This window comes from Phalaenopsis equestris, unplaced genomic scaffold (assembly GCF_001263595.1).
Source record: "Phalaenopsis equestris unplaced genomic scaffold, ASM126359v1 Scaffold000002, whole genome shotgun sequence".
In the NCBI taxonomy this organism is placed as follows: domain Eukaryota; kingdom Viridiplantae; phylum Streptophyta; class Magnoliopsida; order Asparagales; family Orchidaceae; genus Phalaenopsis; species Phalaenopsis equestris.
This window is the reverse complement of record NW_018164444.1, coordinates 68,983,316-69,003,427: the sequence shown is the minus strand read 5'-3', so window position 1 is coordinate 69,003,427 and position 20,112 is coordinate 68,983,316. Positions and strand designations below refer to the sequence as shown.

At 31.9% G+C, this 20,112-nt stretch overlaps 1 protein-coding gene across 4 annotated transcripts; it reads right to left on the bottom strand.

Annotated features, from left to right (window-relative positions):
* Positions 1-1,374: 1,374 nt before the first annotated feature.
* Positions 1,375-20,086, bottom strand: LOC110017942 (mediator of RNA polymerase II transcription subunit 19a). 4 transcript variants are annotated; one of them, XM_020715112.1, is made up of 8 exons: positions 19,961-20,086; positions 18,267-18,389; positions 14,556-14,628; positions 8,598-8,884; positions 7,990-8,214; positions 7,814-7,910; positions 7,580-7,726; positions 1,375-1,591 (listed from the first exon to the last, which is right to left on the bottom strand). In XM_020715112.1, the coding sequence occupies exons 3-7, from the start codon at positions 14,584-14,586 to the stop codon at positions 7,722-7,724; spliced, it is 645 nt and encodes a 214-aa protein (XP_020570771.1). In that variant the 5' UTR covers positions 14,587-14,628; positions 18,267-18,389; positions 19,961-20,086; the 3' UTR covers positions 1,375-1,591; positions 7,580-7,721. The 4 variants fall into 4 exon arrangements, with proteins under 4 accessions (XP_020570771.1, XP_020570770.1, XP_020570772.1 ...); XM_020715111.1 differs by having other exon boundaries at positions 18,327-18,389; XM_020715113.1 differs by having other exon boundaries at positions 18,327-18,383.
* Positions 20,087-20,112: the final 26 nt, after the last annotated feature.

The window sequence follows — 20,112 nt, the reverse complement described above, 5'->3', positions numbered from 1 at the left end:
CTAAAAAAAAAACTTGTTGAATATAGTTTTGTATTATATATATATATATATTAAATTGATGAATTTTAGACATTTCCAATATAATGAGAGGAATAATCATTCTGTTAACTTGAGGAAGTTTATATGATACGTCAATAGTTAAATATTGGTAGATTTACATAAATACCACAGAATTCTTATATATTTAGATATCTAACAACTAAATTCTAATTTTTACATACATACCACCTTACATACGCATGAAAAGATTTATAAATAAAATGATACTTTTGATATAATATGAAAGAATAGAGTTGCAAAAACAAAAAAAAACGCTTGGTTATTACTTAGCAGGTTTAGGCTCCGATCCAACCAGTGGTTATATTACAGTGGTAAACTTCACATTTACTGATGGTGCCCAAAACTGAGAGTACAAAATTAAAGGGCACTTACATACATACCACCAAATTCTTATAAATTTACATATTTAGCATCTAAATTTTACATTTTACATTTATGCCACGCAAATCTTTTATAATTCATTAAAAAATATCACTGTTTCAACAAATAAACATGTACAGGTTGTCATGTACAGCTACGTTGGCATAAATATAAAAAAAATAAAATCTAAGTGTTATATATATAAATACATAAAATTGAGTGGTACTGAAAATTGAAAAATATAAAAATTAGGGATCTAGCCAAATTTAAAAAAAAAAAAAAATTCCCCGTATCATATTCGTCTTCCTTCTTTGGTTTGTGTTCCACTCAAAAAAGTAATTTGTTGTATCATATGACATTTTATACTTGTAAAATAATGCCTAAACTTTATTTATTCATACCATCCAAATCTTTTATATCACATCAAAATGCCGCCATTTTAATTTTCAAATTTTGAAATACATCTTTTCATGCATAGGAAAGGCGGTATATACGTAAAAAAAAATGAAGTTTAGTCATTGGACATGTAAATACAAATGCCTCCATTACAACAACATCTACACAACTAGTAAGAGCCCAAAGAACAAATTTTCCAGCTAAAATGAAGAACTAATGCCTAAACTTTATTTATTTATACCATCCAAATCTTTCATATCACATCAAAATACTGTCATTTTAATTTTCAAAATTTGAAATACATCTTTTCATGCATAGGAAAGGCGGTATATACGTAAAAAAATGAAGTTTAGGCATTGGATATGTAAATACAAATGCCTCCATTACAACAAAATCTACACAGCTAGTAAAAGCCCAAAGAACAAATTTTCCAGCTAAAATGAAGAAAACAAAATTTTATTTTAAAAAAAAATAAAAACTCAAAATAATCTATTTGCTACATAATCATTTTTTTTTCTTAATTTTACAGCTAAAAATAGAAATAAGAACTAGAGATTTAATAAAAATACTTCATTTTTTCCCTATCCTCTTACAATGCTAACAAAACTAACCCATTAAATAATTAAATTTTTTTTTTTTTTAAACAATTGCTTGCAAGCAAATTATTGGTGACTGAAATCAATGGAGTTAATTTAAGAAACCACAGATCTTACATTTTTGACAGCTTATTGCCCTTTTGAAACCTGTATTGCTCCAACCAAAGAATTTCCATCACCTGCGTAAGAAATCCAATTCAAAACAGTTTAAGAGATTTACCAAACATACCAACAACAAAACTTCAATTTTTACATGTATACCAACTTCCCTATGATATGAAAGATTTAAGTGGTATAAATATAAGATAAACAAAGATTCAAGTGTTAGATATGTAGAGACATGTAAATGCCCCAAAGAATTTTAATGAAAGAAACTTCTGGTAGCAAATGGGAAACATATTTGGTGGTTTGTAGATAGAGAAAAAGACTTAGAAAATAAGAGAATTTGTTAGATGTCATCAATTGATTAAATGCAAGTAATGGAGTTCAGATATTCAAAAAAACCTCAACATTAATGCCTTATGGAATATTAGAAGTTAACAGGTCGGATTATCACTCAGAACAAGATCTTTTTTTTTTATTACTTTTCAAGTCCCAAGCAAAAAAAAAAAAAAACAAATCTGAAAATTCAAAACAAAACAATAAAAGGGAAATTTACATACAAACCACAAAATTCATATGTATTTATATATCTAATGCCTAAAATTTGATATTTACATTTATGCCACTGTCATAAAGCTGTACATGAAAAAGCACATTTCATTTTAAAAATGTTAGTAATAATGATATATTAGATGTAATATTAAAATTTTGAGTGATGTGCATGTAAAAACGAAAGCTTAGGCGTTAGAAATGTAAATGCATAAAGAATTGTGTGGTAATAAATGTCAAAATAATGTAATCAAATACAACCGATTCGGCAGTATCTACTCTAAAGGTAAAGAAAGCTTAAGCTAAGGATTTGAGGCATTTGAAATATATTGAAATTTTACTTCTCTCACTTAGTATGATGATTTCATTACTACTAATGAAAAAAACTAAAATGAAATCATGACTATCTAAAACATATTTTCTAAGTAGTTAACTAAAGGAAAATTTACAAACATACCACTCAATTCTTATGTATTTACATATCTAACACTTAAACTTCATTATTAACATATATGCCGTCTTATCTATGCATGAAAAGGTGTATTTCACTATCAAAAAATACAAATAGAGGTAATTTCTATGTGATATGAAAGATTTGGCTGGTATAAATGTAAAAGAGCGGAATTTAAGTGTGAGCGGAATTTAAGTGTTAGATAGTAAATACATAGGAATTGGGTCGTATGTATGTAAATGTCCCTTAACTAAATGAGGCCTTAGGGTAAGGTCTATCTCAGAAAAATATCATGAAGTGAGGCAAATCATAGATAGGCATATTCCTTACCGGACAATCCTCAGACTAAAACATAATAATAGTTTGAAAATTTTCAAGGTTAATACTTCTGGCTTTATAAAGGTTTATAGATGTTTTTCTACATCCAATTCAGTTGAGAGCTACAACGTGACACAAACCCTTTTTAAGAATCACTAATATCTAAGTTTTTCAAGTTAAGAATCATGCCTTTAAAATTGTCTGAAACACGTTTTACATAATTTGACAAAAGAGAAAATATCATTTGAGAAAATTATGGTGGCTAGTACTGTATTCTAGGAAAAAAAAAATAATAACCAAAATAAGGAGCTTCAACATAGCATTGGCCAACTTCCACGAGAACCATGAAAAATGTGCAAGAATCTAAACTATGTCAAACACAAATTAATCACACTTAAATCTCATCATTAGCCTTAAATCTTATTTTATATTTATATTTTATTTTTTGTTTTGTTAAGCCTTTCAACAAGTTTTATCCCACTAAGTGGGGTCGGCTACATAAATCCTTTTTCTTCGTTGCGTCTATTGAGCGTCATACTTTCATTTAATTCTAATTGATTAAGATCATTTTTTTTAAATAAGCCCAAGCCTTTTTAGGTCTACCGTTGCCTTTCTCAACATAAGTCGAATCTAAAACATGTGCTCTCTTGACCGGATCATCAGATGGTTAACGTTTAATGTGACCAAATCATCTAAGACGGCTCTCTCTAATCTTGTCCATAACTAAAGCTACACCAAACCTATCACGGATATACTCATTTCACATTTTGTCTCTAAGTGTCATACCACTCATCCACCTAAGCATTCTCATCTCAGCAACACTTAATCTTTAAAATAACCACGTATCAATCCTTCATTCTTAATTTATGTAACACTCATCTTAACATTCTCATTATTCACATTCAACTAGGCTATCAATGCTTTTTAAAGTTGCACAGCACATTTTTTCTCAACTCTTTACGGCAAGAGTGCACCAAGCCCAGGCAATAGCACAACTCTAGGGCAATGCTCGAAAACCTAGCAACAAGCTACTATAGCGCACGCTTGCCTATAAAAAATTAGGTTAATATCATAATAAGGCTAATGGCTCACAAGTCAAATAAATTTAATAAAAATAAATATTACATCTTAGCCAAAAAGCTGAGAAAGATATTGGTTGTTTTTAGTTCTAAAGTTCACCTAGAAGTCTTCAATACTTGTGCATTGGTAATCTGAAAGTACTTCTTCATCTTAAACAAGTAATCTTATCTTTAGAAGTTATAAAATAAACTATATTATCTTCTTTTATATAATAGATCTAAGTAACTTAAACACAACATTTAGATGTCACTTGACTTTCTAAAAATATTAACTGATTATCATTAACTTCATACTTGTTAGAATTGCATAACATATACTTAATCTTTAGTCTGACAATTCGAAGTATTCACCTATATAATTTTTTCATTGGTGTCATAATACAACACTTATTTTGGCAAAGGTCTCGCCTATCATAAATATTTCATCTAGGAATAAATCAAGTTACCTCGTTTGAAATTTCACACCGACTATGACTGAAAATTCTTTAGTCACTTTACAGCCGCTTATAATGCTAATTAGGCATGTCCAATAAATTTCGGGTCTGACCCAAACTTAACTTGAACCCCACCCAAATATTACACAAGTTTGAAAGTCTAACTTAACCCGACCGCGTAGAATGTTTAGCATATGCATAGCAACTACTTGGATTAATTTGGGTTGGCGGAACAACCCGTACCCAGCCCAAAAAAATGAAATGTGTTGGGATTCTGGAATCAAACCTAACCCAAAAATTAATCAGGCTAACCCTGACCTGAATAGTTTGAGTTGGATTTGAGAAAAGCTACCGTATCAGCTCAATTTTTGACACACCTAATACTAATCAATGATTCATGATAAATAATTATAATAATTTCAACATATCTTTAATACACTATTTCTCTTTAGTGCACACCAAATAACCTCTCATTTAATCAACCATGGTTCTCAATATAAAAAAAAAACATGTCAGAATATTTTCATCGCTCCATATGCTCGTCTACTAATTGTTTTAGAACAAGAATCATCACCATTATAGATGTAGCAATAATAAACCAAAAGACTCGGTGACGTGACTAAATTTTGATAACTCCCCATTATCCTCTCCCATACCTAAATTCTACGAGTCATTGGCTTGATTCCCCTATAATTACAACAATCCTGAGGACTTCCTTTGTTCTTAAAAAACAAGTATTATATGCTTCTTTAATCATTCGATTCATTTTTATTTTTTTTTATTCCATTAAAAAAGAAGTCAACCAAGCAACTCCAGCCTATCAAGTGCAATTCAAATCAAAATAAAAATCACATTTTAGGCTTAAGCATTACCTTTATGTGTCTTCTTAATAAATAACATAACTCTATTTTCGGTTTTTTTAAATTATATATTTCATGATGCTCTCCTTCATTTTCTTGAATCAAATTATTATATGCCTCAAGATTCTACTCATGATGCTTTTGTAATACATTTCTTCCTTATATATTCTCATTTAATACTTTAACAAAATAGTGTTTCGTCTTTCTTTGATGCCTTCATCATTAACTATGATTATGCTATTTTTACTTTTAATACATCTAATGATTATGCTATTTTTACTTTTAATACATCTAACGCCGATCAAGATTACAAGATCTATTATATTCTGTCATAACTATTTTATAACTACATTTTTCTCATTCCGTGGAGCCTATTGCATTAAAACTTTGGGCCATTTACAAACATACGGCACAATTTTTATATCTAAGAGGTAAAATTTAATTTTTTGCATTTATAACACTTAAATCTTTTATATCACATCAAAACTATAACTATTTCTAACTTTTAAAATTGAAACATGCCTTTTTAAGTATAAATTGTAAGGAAGAAAAAAAAATCAAACATTACATGATAGATATATGAATACAAAAGAATTGTGTGGTTTGTATGTAAATCTTCCTAAAACCTCTAGCTTTGCATTAATACCCTTGTAGCAAAATTCCTAACTTCTGTGTGATAAATTTTTCCTTAATCATAGTTATTCCATCGTTCTTAGAAAAACATTTCTTTGACTCAGCGGTAGTTATTCAAACATGCTCTTGATTTTGCAAATTTAGGGATGCATACACTGGAGCTGTTTTCATTCAAATAAAGAAAAAAATATATTTAGAATTACAATTCAAAACAAGAAACACTCTTCACCAACCCAATCAAATATTGAAATAGAACAAAGCAAAAGCAGCACATCTGCCAGAACATTAATGACTATAGTAGTATAGTATGGCTTATCTGCTCTAAGCCTTGAAAGTCTAAAAGCTCATTATATAAATTGCATAAATTGAAAATAAGTTTTTCTTCTGGTTTCCTAGAAAAAGCTTAGACAAATCTGTTACAGGAGGTTTTGAACAACCCAACTTAAACATTAAGACAAAAAGGCCAACAAATGTCTAAAGGAAAGGCGAAGAATTCACATATTAAAAGCTTTTCTTCTACAAACTATTTCTAAAAAAAATTCATGATCAAAATAATTGAAAGTCATAAAAAGCAAACTCATAACATGATAGTATGTCAAAAAGTATTCAAAAATATAAGAATAACTATCAACTCTGATTGCATATGCTTGAACTAAACACAAAATATGTAAGGTCATTTACATGCATACCACACAATTCTTATGTTTTTACATATTTAACACCTAAACTTTCATATTTACATGCATAACACTCAAATCTTTGATGTTTCTTCAAGCTATTACTATTTATAACATTTTAAAAGTGAAATACACATTTTGAGTAGGTTTATGACACCAAAGTGTGATAAAAGTAAACAAAAAATAGGATTTTAGAAATTTAAATAAATAATAATTGTCAGTTATGTACGTAAATACACCAAAAAATAAATAACAGGAAAACATCATATAGCATAACATTAAAAAAATTATCCATAACAAAAAAAATAAAAATAAAGTATTAGCCAAGAAAGTAACAAGAAAATCAAAAAATATCGAGAGCAATAAAAATCATATAACATAATATCAGAAGACTAAAAAAAATAGCAAATAGCATACGGTTGAGCGACATAGAAACAAAAAGGTGCTAATGTCTCAAATAATGTGGTACACGCAACATATTGAAGCAAGGGGAATTTACATACATACCAAACAATTCTTATGAGTTTAAATATATTACACCTTAACACTAATATTTACATCATAGCACTCAAATCTTTAACATCACATCAACAATACCATTTTTATTAACATTTTAAAAGTCAAATGCACCTTTTTATGCATAGGTTTATACCACCAAGGTCTTATCAATGCAAATATCAAACTTTGGGAGTTAGATAGGTAAAAAAATGTAAATTTCCCTAAAAAAAAAACTACAAATGCCATAAGCAAGTACAAAAATGTAAGGTATAAGGAACAGAGCGGACAAAGCACATTCAAACTAGAAAAATAATCATCTTGGTATTTAGTAATCCGATTTTAAAACAGTCTTGAAGTTCTCATAAAAAAAATAACATAAAAATCATACAGATGATGAGCACTTGGGTTTTATGAGAACATTACCTAAAATTTTATTTAACTAGAAAAATTCATGCAATATTAAAAATTAAATAAAAGCAATGAAAATTATCAAAAGCTTCCCCTCCAAAGAAATTCAATACAAAAACAATATGCAATTAAAAGTTGAGTCAAGTAGTTAAAGTTACCTCATAAATTTGACTTCAAAATAGGAGATCCTTCAAGCAAAACTCAGAAGTTCCCATGGAAGATTTAAGGAAAAAAAAAAAAGGAATCAAAATGCAGAAGACTGCGGACAAAATTTATCCTCCAACGTCATCCTTCGCATTCTTACGCTGAAATGGCATAAAATGGAGTTTGTATGTTTGAGATCCAAAGCATGAAAAGTTATATTTAACAAAACCCGAGAGTAAAATGTGTACCAGAAGTGCCCAAACGTGAGGAAAATTTCTCTTCCACCTTACTTTTCTTGAGCTTGTGAGTGTCCGTAATATCCTCGCTACCCTCAAGCTTCCTTTTCTGTGGCCGAAAAATATTTTACAAGAAACACAACTACACAAAAACGAACAAAAAGTGTACGAATGGCGAGTAGTAAAACCTTGTCGTGATGTTTCTTCGAGTGGTCGCCACCAGAATCATGATGCCCACTCTTGTCCTTTTTCTTTTCCTTATCTTTATCTTTGCTCTTATCTTTGTGGCGATGTCTATGCTTCTTATGCTCCTTGTCCTTTTCCTTATCCTTGTCCTTATGTTTTTTATGCCTTTTAGATTTATCCTTTGATTCTTTTGACTTTCCACTACTTGTGGGAATGCCCTTATCTGTCTGTATAGTAGATCATGCAAACATTATAATTTTATAAATCAAACAATAATTTTTTAGGGCAATTACATACACACCACATGAAAGTTGCTATTTAAAAACTTAGCAAACTTAGCACCCTCTTTCATCAACTTTCGAAATTATCCCATCACGAGAAAACCCCAACCTATATTTTTCATTTTTATCAAATTCTTAATGATTTGATCATGGCATGCATAAACACACCTGTTAAGTAGTTTCAAAACAAGATATGGATTCCAATTTTGTATAAATCTAAAAACGTAAGGTTTAGGAGCTAGATGTGTAATACAAAGGAATTGGGTGGTATGTATGTAAATGACCCTTTAAAAAGAAAAATCTTTGGAGTAGGAGAAATCATATCATACAGAGGACAAATCAATGGGAGCTGTTTCTTGTAATTGAAATGCCTGGCCGAGGGTGTCTAAATCAAATGGCTGTATAGTAGATGTCTCCCTTAAGTATGAAGCGCTCTGAAAGAGTTGATCGAGTTCCATCCCATCTCCTTTTCGAATTTCAGTATCACCGACAACATTGTGAAGATAATGTGTGTCCGAAATTGACTGAGGCAATACCCTTCTGCAGAAGAAATCGTGGTGTAGCAGTAGTTTGTAATGACTTATAAGATCGATAGCACCAGTAACCTCCCGAGGTCCTGAAATTTTCAAATAAATTCCCGCATCAAAACTACTGAACAAAAACCTATAATCTAATCCTTTGCTAGTAATGAAAACACAAGCAATGAAGTAAAAATCTTTGGGAAATTGACATACAAACCACATAATTCTTATGTATTTACATATTTAACGCCCAAAGTTTGATACTTACGCTTATAAAACCTTGGTGTCATATACCCATGCATAAAAAGGTGTATTTCAATTTTAAAAAGGCAGTGATCGTGGACTTTTTTATATGAAGAGTTGAGCGGTATGCATGTAAATATAAATGTTTAGGTATTAGATATGTAAATATATAAGAATTGTGTGTATGTATGTATATGCCGAAAATCTTTTATGTTGCTCTCAAATCTCATCATGAATTAAATTCAAGCACGAAATTTAGATTGTGATATTCTGATTCATCACAAAAAAAAAAAAAATCAATATCATTGTTGAACAAGTTTTCTAAGGACAACCAAATGACAACGAGCATGAGTTTTTGACTGTTTTGTGACACTAGGCCAGTTATGTTCTATGGCTCCTTAGTGTTGAGCAGTTAATAAATCACTAATAGCAAAGTAAAGCAACTATGGGAATGATGAGATGTAAGTGTGTAGAACTAGCAAAACTACGGAATGATTACATCAGTGTGGAGTAGTTGGATTGACATCACTTGAAAATAAAATAATGAAAAATAGACAATAAATAAAATAATGAAGAATAGACAATAATAGTTTGAGAATGTAATAGAGAAGGCAATGTGTTCATTAGCAGGATAATTAAATTATTGAAATATTAGATCGAAGAAAAAAAGAGTTAAACATAAGTTATCATGGACGGATGTTCAAAAATATTTTGCAAAGAATAAAGTTAACATCCCTTGCAACACTTAATATGATCGTAAATGATAGTAGGAGATGAGAAGCCAAACCAATATAATTGGGCATAAGGGAGATGATGAGATGGTGACTGTAACTCGCTTTATATAAAGCTTTATAAATCACCCAAACCCTCTTCCTTCGTCACGTAAGTGCATAAGAGAGAACAGTGTAAGAGGATCTTTCTAAGTTCTAACAACAAAAATATTGATGAAGAAGAACATAGTTGTAAAGTCATACTTAATATTGTGGGCTCCGAAATTTATGCACCAGTATCCTTGAAATGACTGCGAGAGCTTTATAAAAGGTTTCAGGTCAAATTTTCAGAAGACAAATAAAATTGTAGATCAGACAGCCTAGAGATTTCATCCCCAATTTGCATTGGCTTTTAAAATATAGGATTTGAGAGTTCCCATAAGAGTAAGCCCATGTGGTTAATTATCATTCCTGATAATTTAAAAGCAATTTCGATTAAAGGCCCGTTTAGGGTGGAGTTTTTGCCGCGACACTTCTCCCTCCAACGAATCCACCCCGTTTGGGGAGGAATTTTTGCCACTGCGCGGTCGCAATTAAGCAAAACGTGGGCCACGAATTCGATTATGCGGCCCGTGTTTTTCCTGCTACAAGTTATGCGCTTGCCCTTGGAAACGATGAAAGGATCCCTGTCCTCCTTCCCAGCGCTATGAGTCCTACCCCAGTTTTACAATGGATGAGGATTCAGACGATCCCACGGTGATCTCCGACGATAATCTCTGACAACGAACTCCACCTTCCCAACTTGCTCTAATCGCGATTGCATCGCGAGGGTTCAGACGATCCCATCGTTGCCTTCCCAGTTTGCTCTAATCGCGACTGTATTGCAAGGATTCGTTTGCGAAGGCCATGGTTTTGGGCTAAGCCAGGAGGGGAGGGGGGTTTATGGTTTTAATTTTTTTTATCTAAATTTAAATTTTAATTAATTTAATTGATTAATAATTAATGATTAATTCATATATTTTCAAATTAATCATAACTACATAAATTTATACATTACTATTTAATGATTAATTAATTTATTTATAAACATATTTTTAAGTTTTCTTAATTAATAAAACTAATTAATTATTAATTAATGTTAATTTATTGCTTAATAAATATTTTGTTTGATTAAAAAAATTATTTTATATTCGGTTACATACATCAATACCACGCAGAGACAGAACGATCATTTTTTTCAAAAACAGTTATCCCACAGTTGTTTTCACACAGCTGCAACTGTAACAAATAGACAGCCAGCTTTCCCTCAGCGACTCCTTAGGGCAGCGCAGTTGCAGCTGCCCGAAACAGACCCTAAGGTTAATCTTTAGAGGCTCAGCGTATAGTAGCAGTATTTTAGATTTCAGATTTAAAATTTATCGTCGAGAACTTAAGAGTATATGGTGGGAAGAATGATGACGATCCTGATCAAAATCTCATGGTTTCATCGTATCGAGTTATCATGGTCATTGGTCTACTTAATCGGAGAAGATAGTCGATCCAACCTAACAGAAGAATCATTGTTAGCGATCATGAGTTGTTTCACTAATAATATCTTACCGACTTGCGGAAGATATTTGTTTAAGAAGACAAATTTAAATCAATTTTAGCTTACAAAAACTTTGCACTCTATCAAGTATGCCCAACAATTCATCGCTCAAACAAACATAATCATTGGGGATATATAGATTATAGTTGTGGCCATACTATAGAGAAATATATAATTATCAAATCACCCGATCAAAGAACTCTGATTATAATCGTTTCATTTGTGAAGTCGACTAGTCAATACATGTGAAGAGAGGATACTAGTCACATCCTTACTGATATAAGATTATGTTTGATATGAAATCTTCTCATGAGTTTTCAACATCAAATTTATTAACCTCAACAAACAGTTACAAATGATGGATAAGATTTACTCATTAGTTTTTAGTGATTTATTTCATTTGAATATTATATGATTTTTGTATTTTTTTTAATAATTTTTTTTGAATTTTGACAAAATTGATTAGAATATATTTATATGAAAATATCCCTTAAGGTTGAGATTCACGTTCAACATGAACATGAGGGGAATATAGCAAAAATAAAAGGAAGATTTTTACATGCAAAAATGTGGAGATGGATGGACTCAAATAGAACAAGGGGAAACTCATGAGAGTAGGTTTTGGTTTGTGAGGAGACGTAGAGAGGTTAGCAAGAGATTGGAGTAGAGGACTAGACAAAGGAGCCAGTATGCTAGTTCATGTGTACAAAAGTGGTTGAGAAGGCTTCAAAATAGGGTAGCGTTGGGTTTTGGGAAGAAAATGAGGATTTCATAGTTGGGATAGAGAATGAGAGGTCATTTGGATCTTAGTTCAGCGAAAGGAGGCTAAATTTTGAAGAGGGAAAAAATGGGCATGTGATTGGGTTGCGATAAGGTCACGGTGGGTTGGTTGTTGTGTGACAATGAGGCAGAGAATTTGGTTGGTGTTCGTTTGGCCAAGGAGTGGAGAGAGCTGAGTTAAGGAAGTGGAGAAAAGAAGAGATGTGTGAGGACGATAGACACATGAACAAGGAGGAGAGGAATAAAGTTTGTGTGGGCTACTGGGAGATTAGAGCGAGCGAGCGGCCTAAGAAGGACGTTTAACTTGAGCAGGGGGGTTTTGGCTTGTGAGCTAAGCGAGGACAAAAAGGGTTTGCAACAAAAAGGCTAGTGGAGAGGAGATGAGGAGTGGATATTTCCTAAGAAAAGAGATTTCAACCAGGAGAAGAGGTTGGGTTTTTAGCTCTAGGTGAAAACAAAAGTGAGAGCGAGAGAGAGAAGGAGAAGGTGAGAGAATAAGATAGTAATAGGTTTATTTATTTTAATTAATATTATCATTTTTTCATGTGCGGAGAGTCTGATGGATGGGAGTGACATGAGACGTACAAATGACGTTGAAAGGCAGAGATTTGAGCAAGATTTGGGTGGCTTTAGGTAGGGGATCGTATCGAATAGTTATTTTCCATACAAAAACAATATAGAATTGATTATATATAAATATAGGACAATTTGCTCCATTAATATTCTTGCACAATTTGCTTGTCCCCGTGCAATTCCTCAAATTTTGTGCATCGACTTACATGACACTGACCCATTTAGAAACCCAAAAATATGAGTAGTGTTTCTAGGTAATTATGGCTGTCAAAAAAAGCTCGTTGTTCGCGAACATCTCGTGTTTGGCTCGTTAAGTAGCTCGTGTTCAGCTCGAGCGTTAAGTAAACGAGTCGAACACGAACAAGTTTTTAAAGCTCGAATTTTAAACGAGCCGAACACGAACAGCTCTTTATTCGCTCGTGTTCGACTCGTTTTAGCTTAAAATTAAAAAAAATATATAAAACTATTTATATAATAATATATTACATATATTATTTATAAAACTATTTATATAATAATATATTGCATATATTATTTATATAATAATATATTATATATATTTATATCTAATTTTAAATCATAATAGCTCATGCGAAATGTGGTTAGTACCTTCTTTTACATACATTTGGTCCAGGTTCGAATCTCATATTTTATATATTATTTTTTTAATTTAATTTTAACGAGTCAATTTCGATCATCGGTTTTGTGACAGTTTCAAACTAATCCATAGGCAAAACCAATGGCTAGTCAATGGACATTTTTATCAAAAGGTAATTTCAATGTTTTAGACATATCAAAGCGATCCATTTTTCAAATGAATAACATTTGAGCGATTGGATGATGATTTAGATGATTTAAGCTTGATTCACACACGCAGTGTTCATGGTTTACCGTTTTCATCATTTTTTATTGAATAGATTCTACAAGGCTCCTTAGAAAATATAGGCCTTTCGGATGTATCGACAACATCCGTTTTGTAAACGGGCATCTTTTGAACCACTTCAATGATGAGCAACGAAATTTGGACCTAATCGAAATATCATTGCATCCATCGCTCGCCGTCTTCATTGAGCAGGCTTTCTTATGCATTTTCAGCCCTCTAAAGGCATCAATAAATTCTAATCTATAAATGAATGATATTTCAAGTGAGTTTGAGCATGATCAAAAGCCTTATGACTTCAACTTTCATGAGGTTGCATTTATCACTCGTCATTCTCATCACGTTGGATCAGATCAAAAGCCTTATGACTTCAACTTTCATGAGGTAGCATTTATCACTCGTCATTCTCATCACGTTGGATCAATTTGACTTATGAAACATATATAGAAGTTAACAAACATGCAAGCCCTTCAAAACTCAAAACATCTTTTTCGCGGCCCTCCCACTTTAACATCTCTACTTTTCTCAACATATTTAAAAACACCAATAACCCCTTTGTGCCCAATATAAGGAGGATATAAATACTGCTAACAAAAAATATCTAAACATAAGGAAGGGTTGCACTTCAAGTTGGATCCAAGGAAATTTCTTTTATGCCTTTGCTCGGGTTCGATTGCTCCACTTAATAGCTTTATTTACAAAGATATATAGTTTAAAAACATGAAAAAAAAGAATAAAATATGCATTTTATTATCCGTTCAAATGCATCGAAACAAGAGAATCAGGACAAATTTATTTGAAAATTCATTTGAATGAGCTACAATGAATGCCTACAGTATTCCAAAAATTGCGAGAAAAAAAAATGCTTACCACTTGTTGATATGGTACATGCTGACACTAAACAATACTCGCTTATTATGTTCAAAAGAAAATTAAGAGACTTAGAGGTAAAAGTAATGATAGTCCTCATGTTTGCAAAATTCAGATAGTACCTCTTCCAAACTTCTTGCCTTCCGGGTCCATCACATCATAGCCAAGTGTGTGAATAAAACATCTTCATCGGGCCTGATAATAATGAAGAAGCAGATTTACCATAAATTATTAGTATAATTACTGCGAAAAAATAGTATAACTAAGGATAGCAAGACATTGATTTATTCATAAGAAAATAAACATATAAAACAACAAAAAGAACACTTTGCGTAGCTTCCTACTGTCTACTTAAGAACGAGCATAGCGACTCAAAAACCATGTAAGGTACCCAAGTAATGTTCATTTCATCCTACGAACCCTTCAAATCACAAAAAGTTGTATAGTTTTCTACCAGCACCTATAATTGTGAAAATCATCACAAATCATACCACTCAAATCCTTCTATTAGCACCTCTAATCCACCAATGAAGAAAACCAAGTCATCTACTCTACTAGCTTCCCTAGTCCCAAAAACTCTATCATCTCCACTAGCCACTCCAGCCCCATATATCCACAAAACGGTTCAAATTCGATATCATGTACCAAAACTTTGTGCTCCGACTTCATCTTTTAATGGACCTTATAAGAATTAATATGATGAGGAACAAATTGTTGATGATGACATGGACTTTTTTAAAGATGATTCAAAAGAGTCATAGTCTAAGTTTGTTGTGTTACTAGAAAAATGAACCAGAGCATGCTTTCGATGAGGTGCCCCCCAAGGCATAACAGCTACATGACATGAAACTTATGCCAAGGCTATGGTGATGTGCTGCTAAAGCCTACCATAGATTTGCAAATAAACCTTCAATAGTGGTTTCTTCTTCAATGATTCCAACATGTATTGAGTTGATATCTTCTTCCATGCCACTTGAAGATTTCAGTTTGCTTCAATCATCGTTATAGTTGGTTGAGTCTGTGCTTCCACTGCTACCATAATGAAAAGCTGAACCTTTCAACTAAGCCTACAACCGTATATATTATCATACTAATTTCATAATATCTTATAGTTTATTTATTTTGAATAATATTATCAAAAGCCTCACAAAATTTGTGGGTGGAATGAGGAATGTGTAGGAGAAGTGTCCACTGGAAATGCAAGGACTTATAGGGATTAGCTTGACGGGCTTCAACAGAGTAAGGTACAAACATATTATATAGTAGTTCCTGCAGTAGCAATTATTAATCAATCTTCTTAATCAACTATAATCAATTTACTTTATCATTTTTCTTTTTTAGTTTTATTGAGAGAGTCAAGAGTGTTTTAAAAGAAAAAAAGAGAAAAGATTCAAAGGAACTTCAAGAATTTGTTAAAAGAGAAAAGATTCAACGGAACTTCAAGAATTTGGTGGAGAATTTGAGATAAGTTTCTATCTTTTTTTTTACTACATTTAGTTTTAATTGAGACTAAGAGTATACCTAGATGGCATACTGACATTGTTGCTTATGATTTACTTCGAAGGCACAAATTATCACTTAAAACCGCATAAAGTGGCATCTTTTATACCAGGTTATGCGACAGTTTGCCAAAATCCAATAAACATTAAGCCAATCAAATGAACAGCTATGGGGGTAGTTAGGTGTGATAAAGTGGATGATGATTGGACACACTACCGTCAAATTATATTGAGCTTATACACAACACAAATCACTCCACCGCAAGCGGGTGGTAAGGATGAGTTGACAATTTACATGCGGTGGTATAAATCTTAAGCATCACTATATCTTACCTGACCCAACCACCAAACACTTACTATCCGAGGTCGCCGAGTGAAGGCATAATGGTATATTGGTATATTATTTTAAAAATAAATTCTAACTCAGTAAATAAAAATTATGCTCATCCGTTCTAAACAACTCATTTATTATGTGCCCAAGATGGATTACTATATTCGAACATCTAGCATTGCAAAATCATTTGTTAATGGCTCTAATCAAAATGCTAGTTTGATGCATCTTTTTTTGGATGAGATTACAAGCTATCTAATAGAGTATAACGGTTTCTTCATATTTATTATGATGTGTTCGATCAACCATTTCATCATGATATTTAAATAGAAGACTGATCAAAGTCATTAGCAATATAAATGTCTATGAAAATAATTTTCTAATGCTCAACACAATTGACACCCGATGCTCAAAGGAAATCAAAAGCTAATGCGCCAAAGAGAGCAACTGCAATCGCTCCACGACGATAGAAGTATGGACGCCCATTGATACTCAACAAATATAGGTTTGGCTTATTATGCAGAGTCATCTACATTTGCAACCGTAGAGCCATCAACGACACCGAGGTAAGTGATATCAAGTCTAGGAACATCAACACAATAATGATCATCCAATAAACTCTAATGAATTTTTTCTCGGGGTGATCAACTTGAACTAATTTTATGAACTACCAAGATCCACATCACATGACACGATTATTCCTTAGTGGATGCCACCAACTGATAGCACTAAATTATTGAGAAGAGGAGCCACGTGAAGAGGAGTATTGATAATATAGAGAACCAAGACAAACACCTACTAAGTTTGTTGGCGAGGCAAGAAATCCACATCATATAACATGAATATTACTAATTTGCTTAATTCATAGAATTTGGGGCTCCTTTCTAAAATTAAGCTTTTTAGATATTATTTTGATTCATTAAGGATACATATTTTTTCCTTTTGGTTTGTTGGGGTAAGAAACCTTACAGTTTTAATAAAATTATTGGTTGCACTCCTTAATTTGTAGGGTTACTTTTAATTATTTTTTTTTCTCTTAATAAAATCAGTTATCTTTTTTTTTTTTGTATTGAAGATATTAGGTGATAGTTTATTACCCTTGCAACTTCGTGAAAGTTATATGAAGAACCTATTAAAATATTTTAATCAAGAGTTTTTGTTCATTGATTAGCTCAATTATAAGCCTCTAAAGTATAGCATAATATTCACATAAGATGTTTTAAAAGAAGATATGGTCACAATTGAGAAACAAACATTACTCTATCAAAAAATAAAGCAAAAAAAATTTCAAAGTACAAGTCAGGAACTAGACAATCAGCTAACAATCATCCTTTTACATCTTTCATCGGGATATCGACCATAACAGACACATCAATTTCTACGCGTGCTCAATCTGCAAAGAGAAAGAGGCACGATACCACTTCAATAAAATGTTCTTCAACCCCCTAATCTCCATTATGAAGACCCACATTGTCTTCACCTGATTCAAAGCCTTCCATGCCACCATCCTTTGTGTGTGATGGAACTGAAGAGAAACTAAATCCTTCAAGATGATCATTGATGGGCAACTGATGAGTTTTAGCCATCAATGAGGATCTTATCTTCTTCCTTCCATTCCGTGTCTTTTGTTTGTGTTAGCAAAAAAGATGGCCTCGTTAGAAGTACTTCATTATTATATATTGAAAAATAGAACTAAATCGGTATCCGAGAGGAAGAGAGCTCCACTACTTGAAAGGAACACATCTAAACAATCAAAAAATTTTACTATCATACAAGGTATATGCCCAAAGATAATTGATCAACATGGATGGCCACCCATGAAAAGCGGGAAGGCGTATACAAAGATGTTCTCTAAGAGCATGAACTTAAATGATATAAGTAAAAAAGCTACTACTTCAATGCTTCAATCATGAGGAATTTCACCAAATAGGAAAATTCTACTAAGTGAAGAATCAGCAAAAGCATCCATAAATAATCAAATGGAATTATAAATTTGACTTCACCTCATGTAGAAGAAAGAAAAGTCCTTCCTTCGACAAACACAAGTAGATCTTTATCCTTACCTATGGTTGCTTCGCACAGCCCCTTGTCACCAAATAATGTTTTAGTTCCATCATCATCTGCATCTAAAAGAACACTGAATCCATCAAGCTCAAGCTAATCATCGCCATTTATTTCATTTAATAACACAAAGAATCAAATTGGTACTTCATCCGCGATACTTAGCCACATTTTAGATATAAAAAAGTTATTAAGTGTGTCAAAACCAAACATATTCATCAACTTTCATTGCTATATAATAGGAAATTGTAATGGTTTTTTATTAAGTCCCATGAAAAAAATTGCACTAGCCGCTCAGAAAATAGCAACATAGATAAATTAATAAAAAATTGTTTTGTAGCAATAATTATCGCATACATATATCTAGCGGACAATTCTTAACTTGATTGTTCAAAATGAAAAAAATAATAAATGTAACAATGTTCGGAATGTTACCACCGAGTTGCAAGATATTGTAACCATCGAGAAGACCAATAGTAAAAGCATTAAGTAAGAAAGAAGTTGAGAACACTTCTTAAAGAGCATCCTAGGTTTCTCTTTTTTTTTTCTTGGAATTAATAACTTAGATTTAAAAGTGCGCTAGCCTCTCTGTATTTCTTTGAGGCTTGATGTATAACAAATTAAAAGATAACGTAAGCGCTCCCCCTCAACCTCGATTTCCTAACACACAAGCTAGAGTTTCTTATGAAACTTAGGTTCTCTTGTAACGAAAAAGGAAGTTCCATCAAGTTAATAATAAAAGAAAAAAATGAAAAATAATTGAATGTTCAAATATCTAAATCGCACGACCTAAGCAATGTTTATAATAATAGGCTTTATTTAAATGCCATAATTGCACTGAAAACTTAGGAAACATCAAACAGTTCCTCAATGGAAGAGTTCATGATTATCATTAAAAACTAACATGCTTACAACCAAGGATAAAATACATTGACTTGATACTATGATTATGACATGTCCCACTATTTGTAAGTTCTTTGAAAATCTCCACTTTATCTTCATTACACTTATAATTACTCCTTTAAGTAATTATACATCATTTTTATTAATTCAATGGATAAGAATATAAAAAAGAACTTTTCCTTATAGAAACATATAGCAACCATTCACTAATTCTTAAAATTATTTTTTATTTATCAAATTAGATAAAATACAGCCTCTAATCAATGTGATCACTAACAGAGTGATTTAGTTAGTCGTGTGAAATTCCATAAAATAATTTCTTATAAACAACAATTAACTACATTATTTAAACTTCATTAAATTTAAAATTTCTTTTCAAAATATCAATTATCATTAAATAAACAAATTTAATTTATCAAATCTCATCAAACTTTCAAAGATTCCCTAAATCATAAATAACTCAATGTTCTTTGCCTTCTTCTTCCCTCTTCAAAGACAACAAACTATTTTCACTGATTTTAAATTTTTCACAAAAACCCTATCCAAAAAAATGCATCTTAGGAACTGTTTGGTGGCCGATTTCAACCAGAATTTAGCGTAACTCCCGCCGAACGGTCAAAGCCAAAATAAATCCAACAGATTTCCCGTTCAACCACAGTTTGCACCGCTATCTACGATTAACTAAATCCACTAACTCTAATAATTTAGGGATTTCTACGAAAAGAAAGAATACCTTTCTACCAGTCGATGCCTTCGCAAGTAAACTCCCGTAGTTACTTCTTCTGCTCAGTTTCTTCTATAGTTTCAGGTTCTAGAGGAAGGGATAGAGAAAAAAAGGTTTCGACCGCCGCAATCCCGTCGCGACTTCCCGCCGCCCTTCTTCTA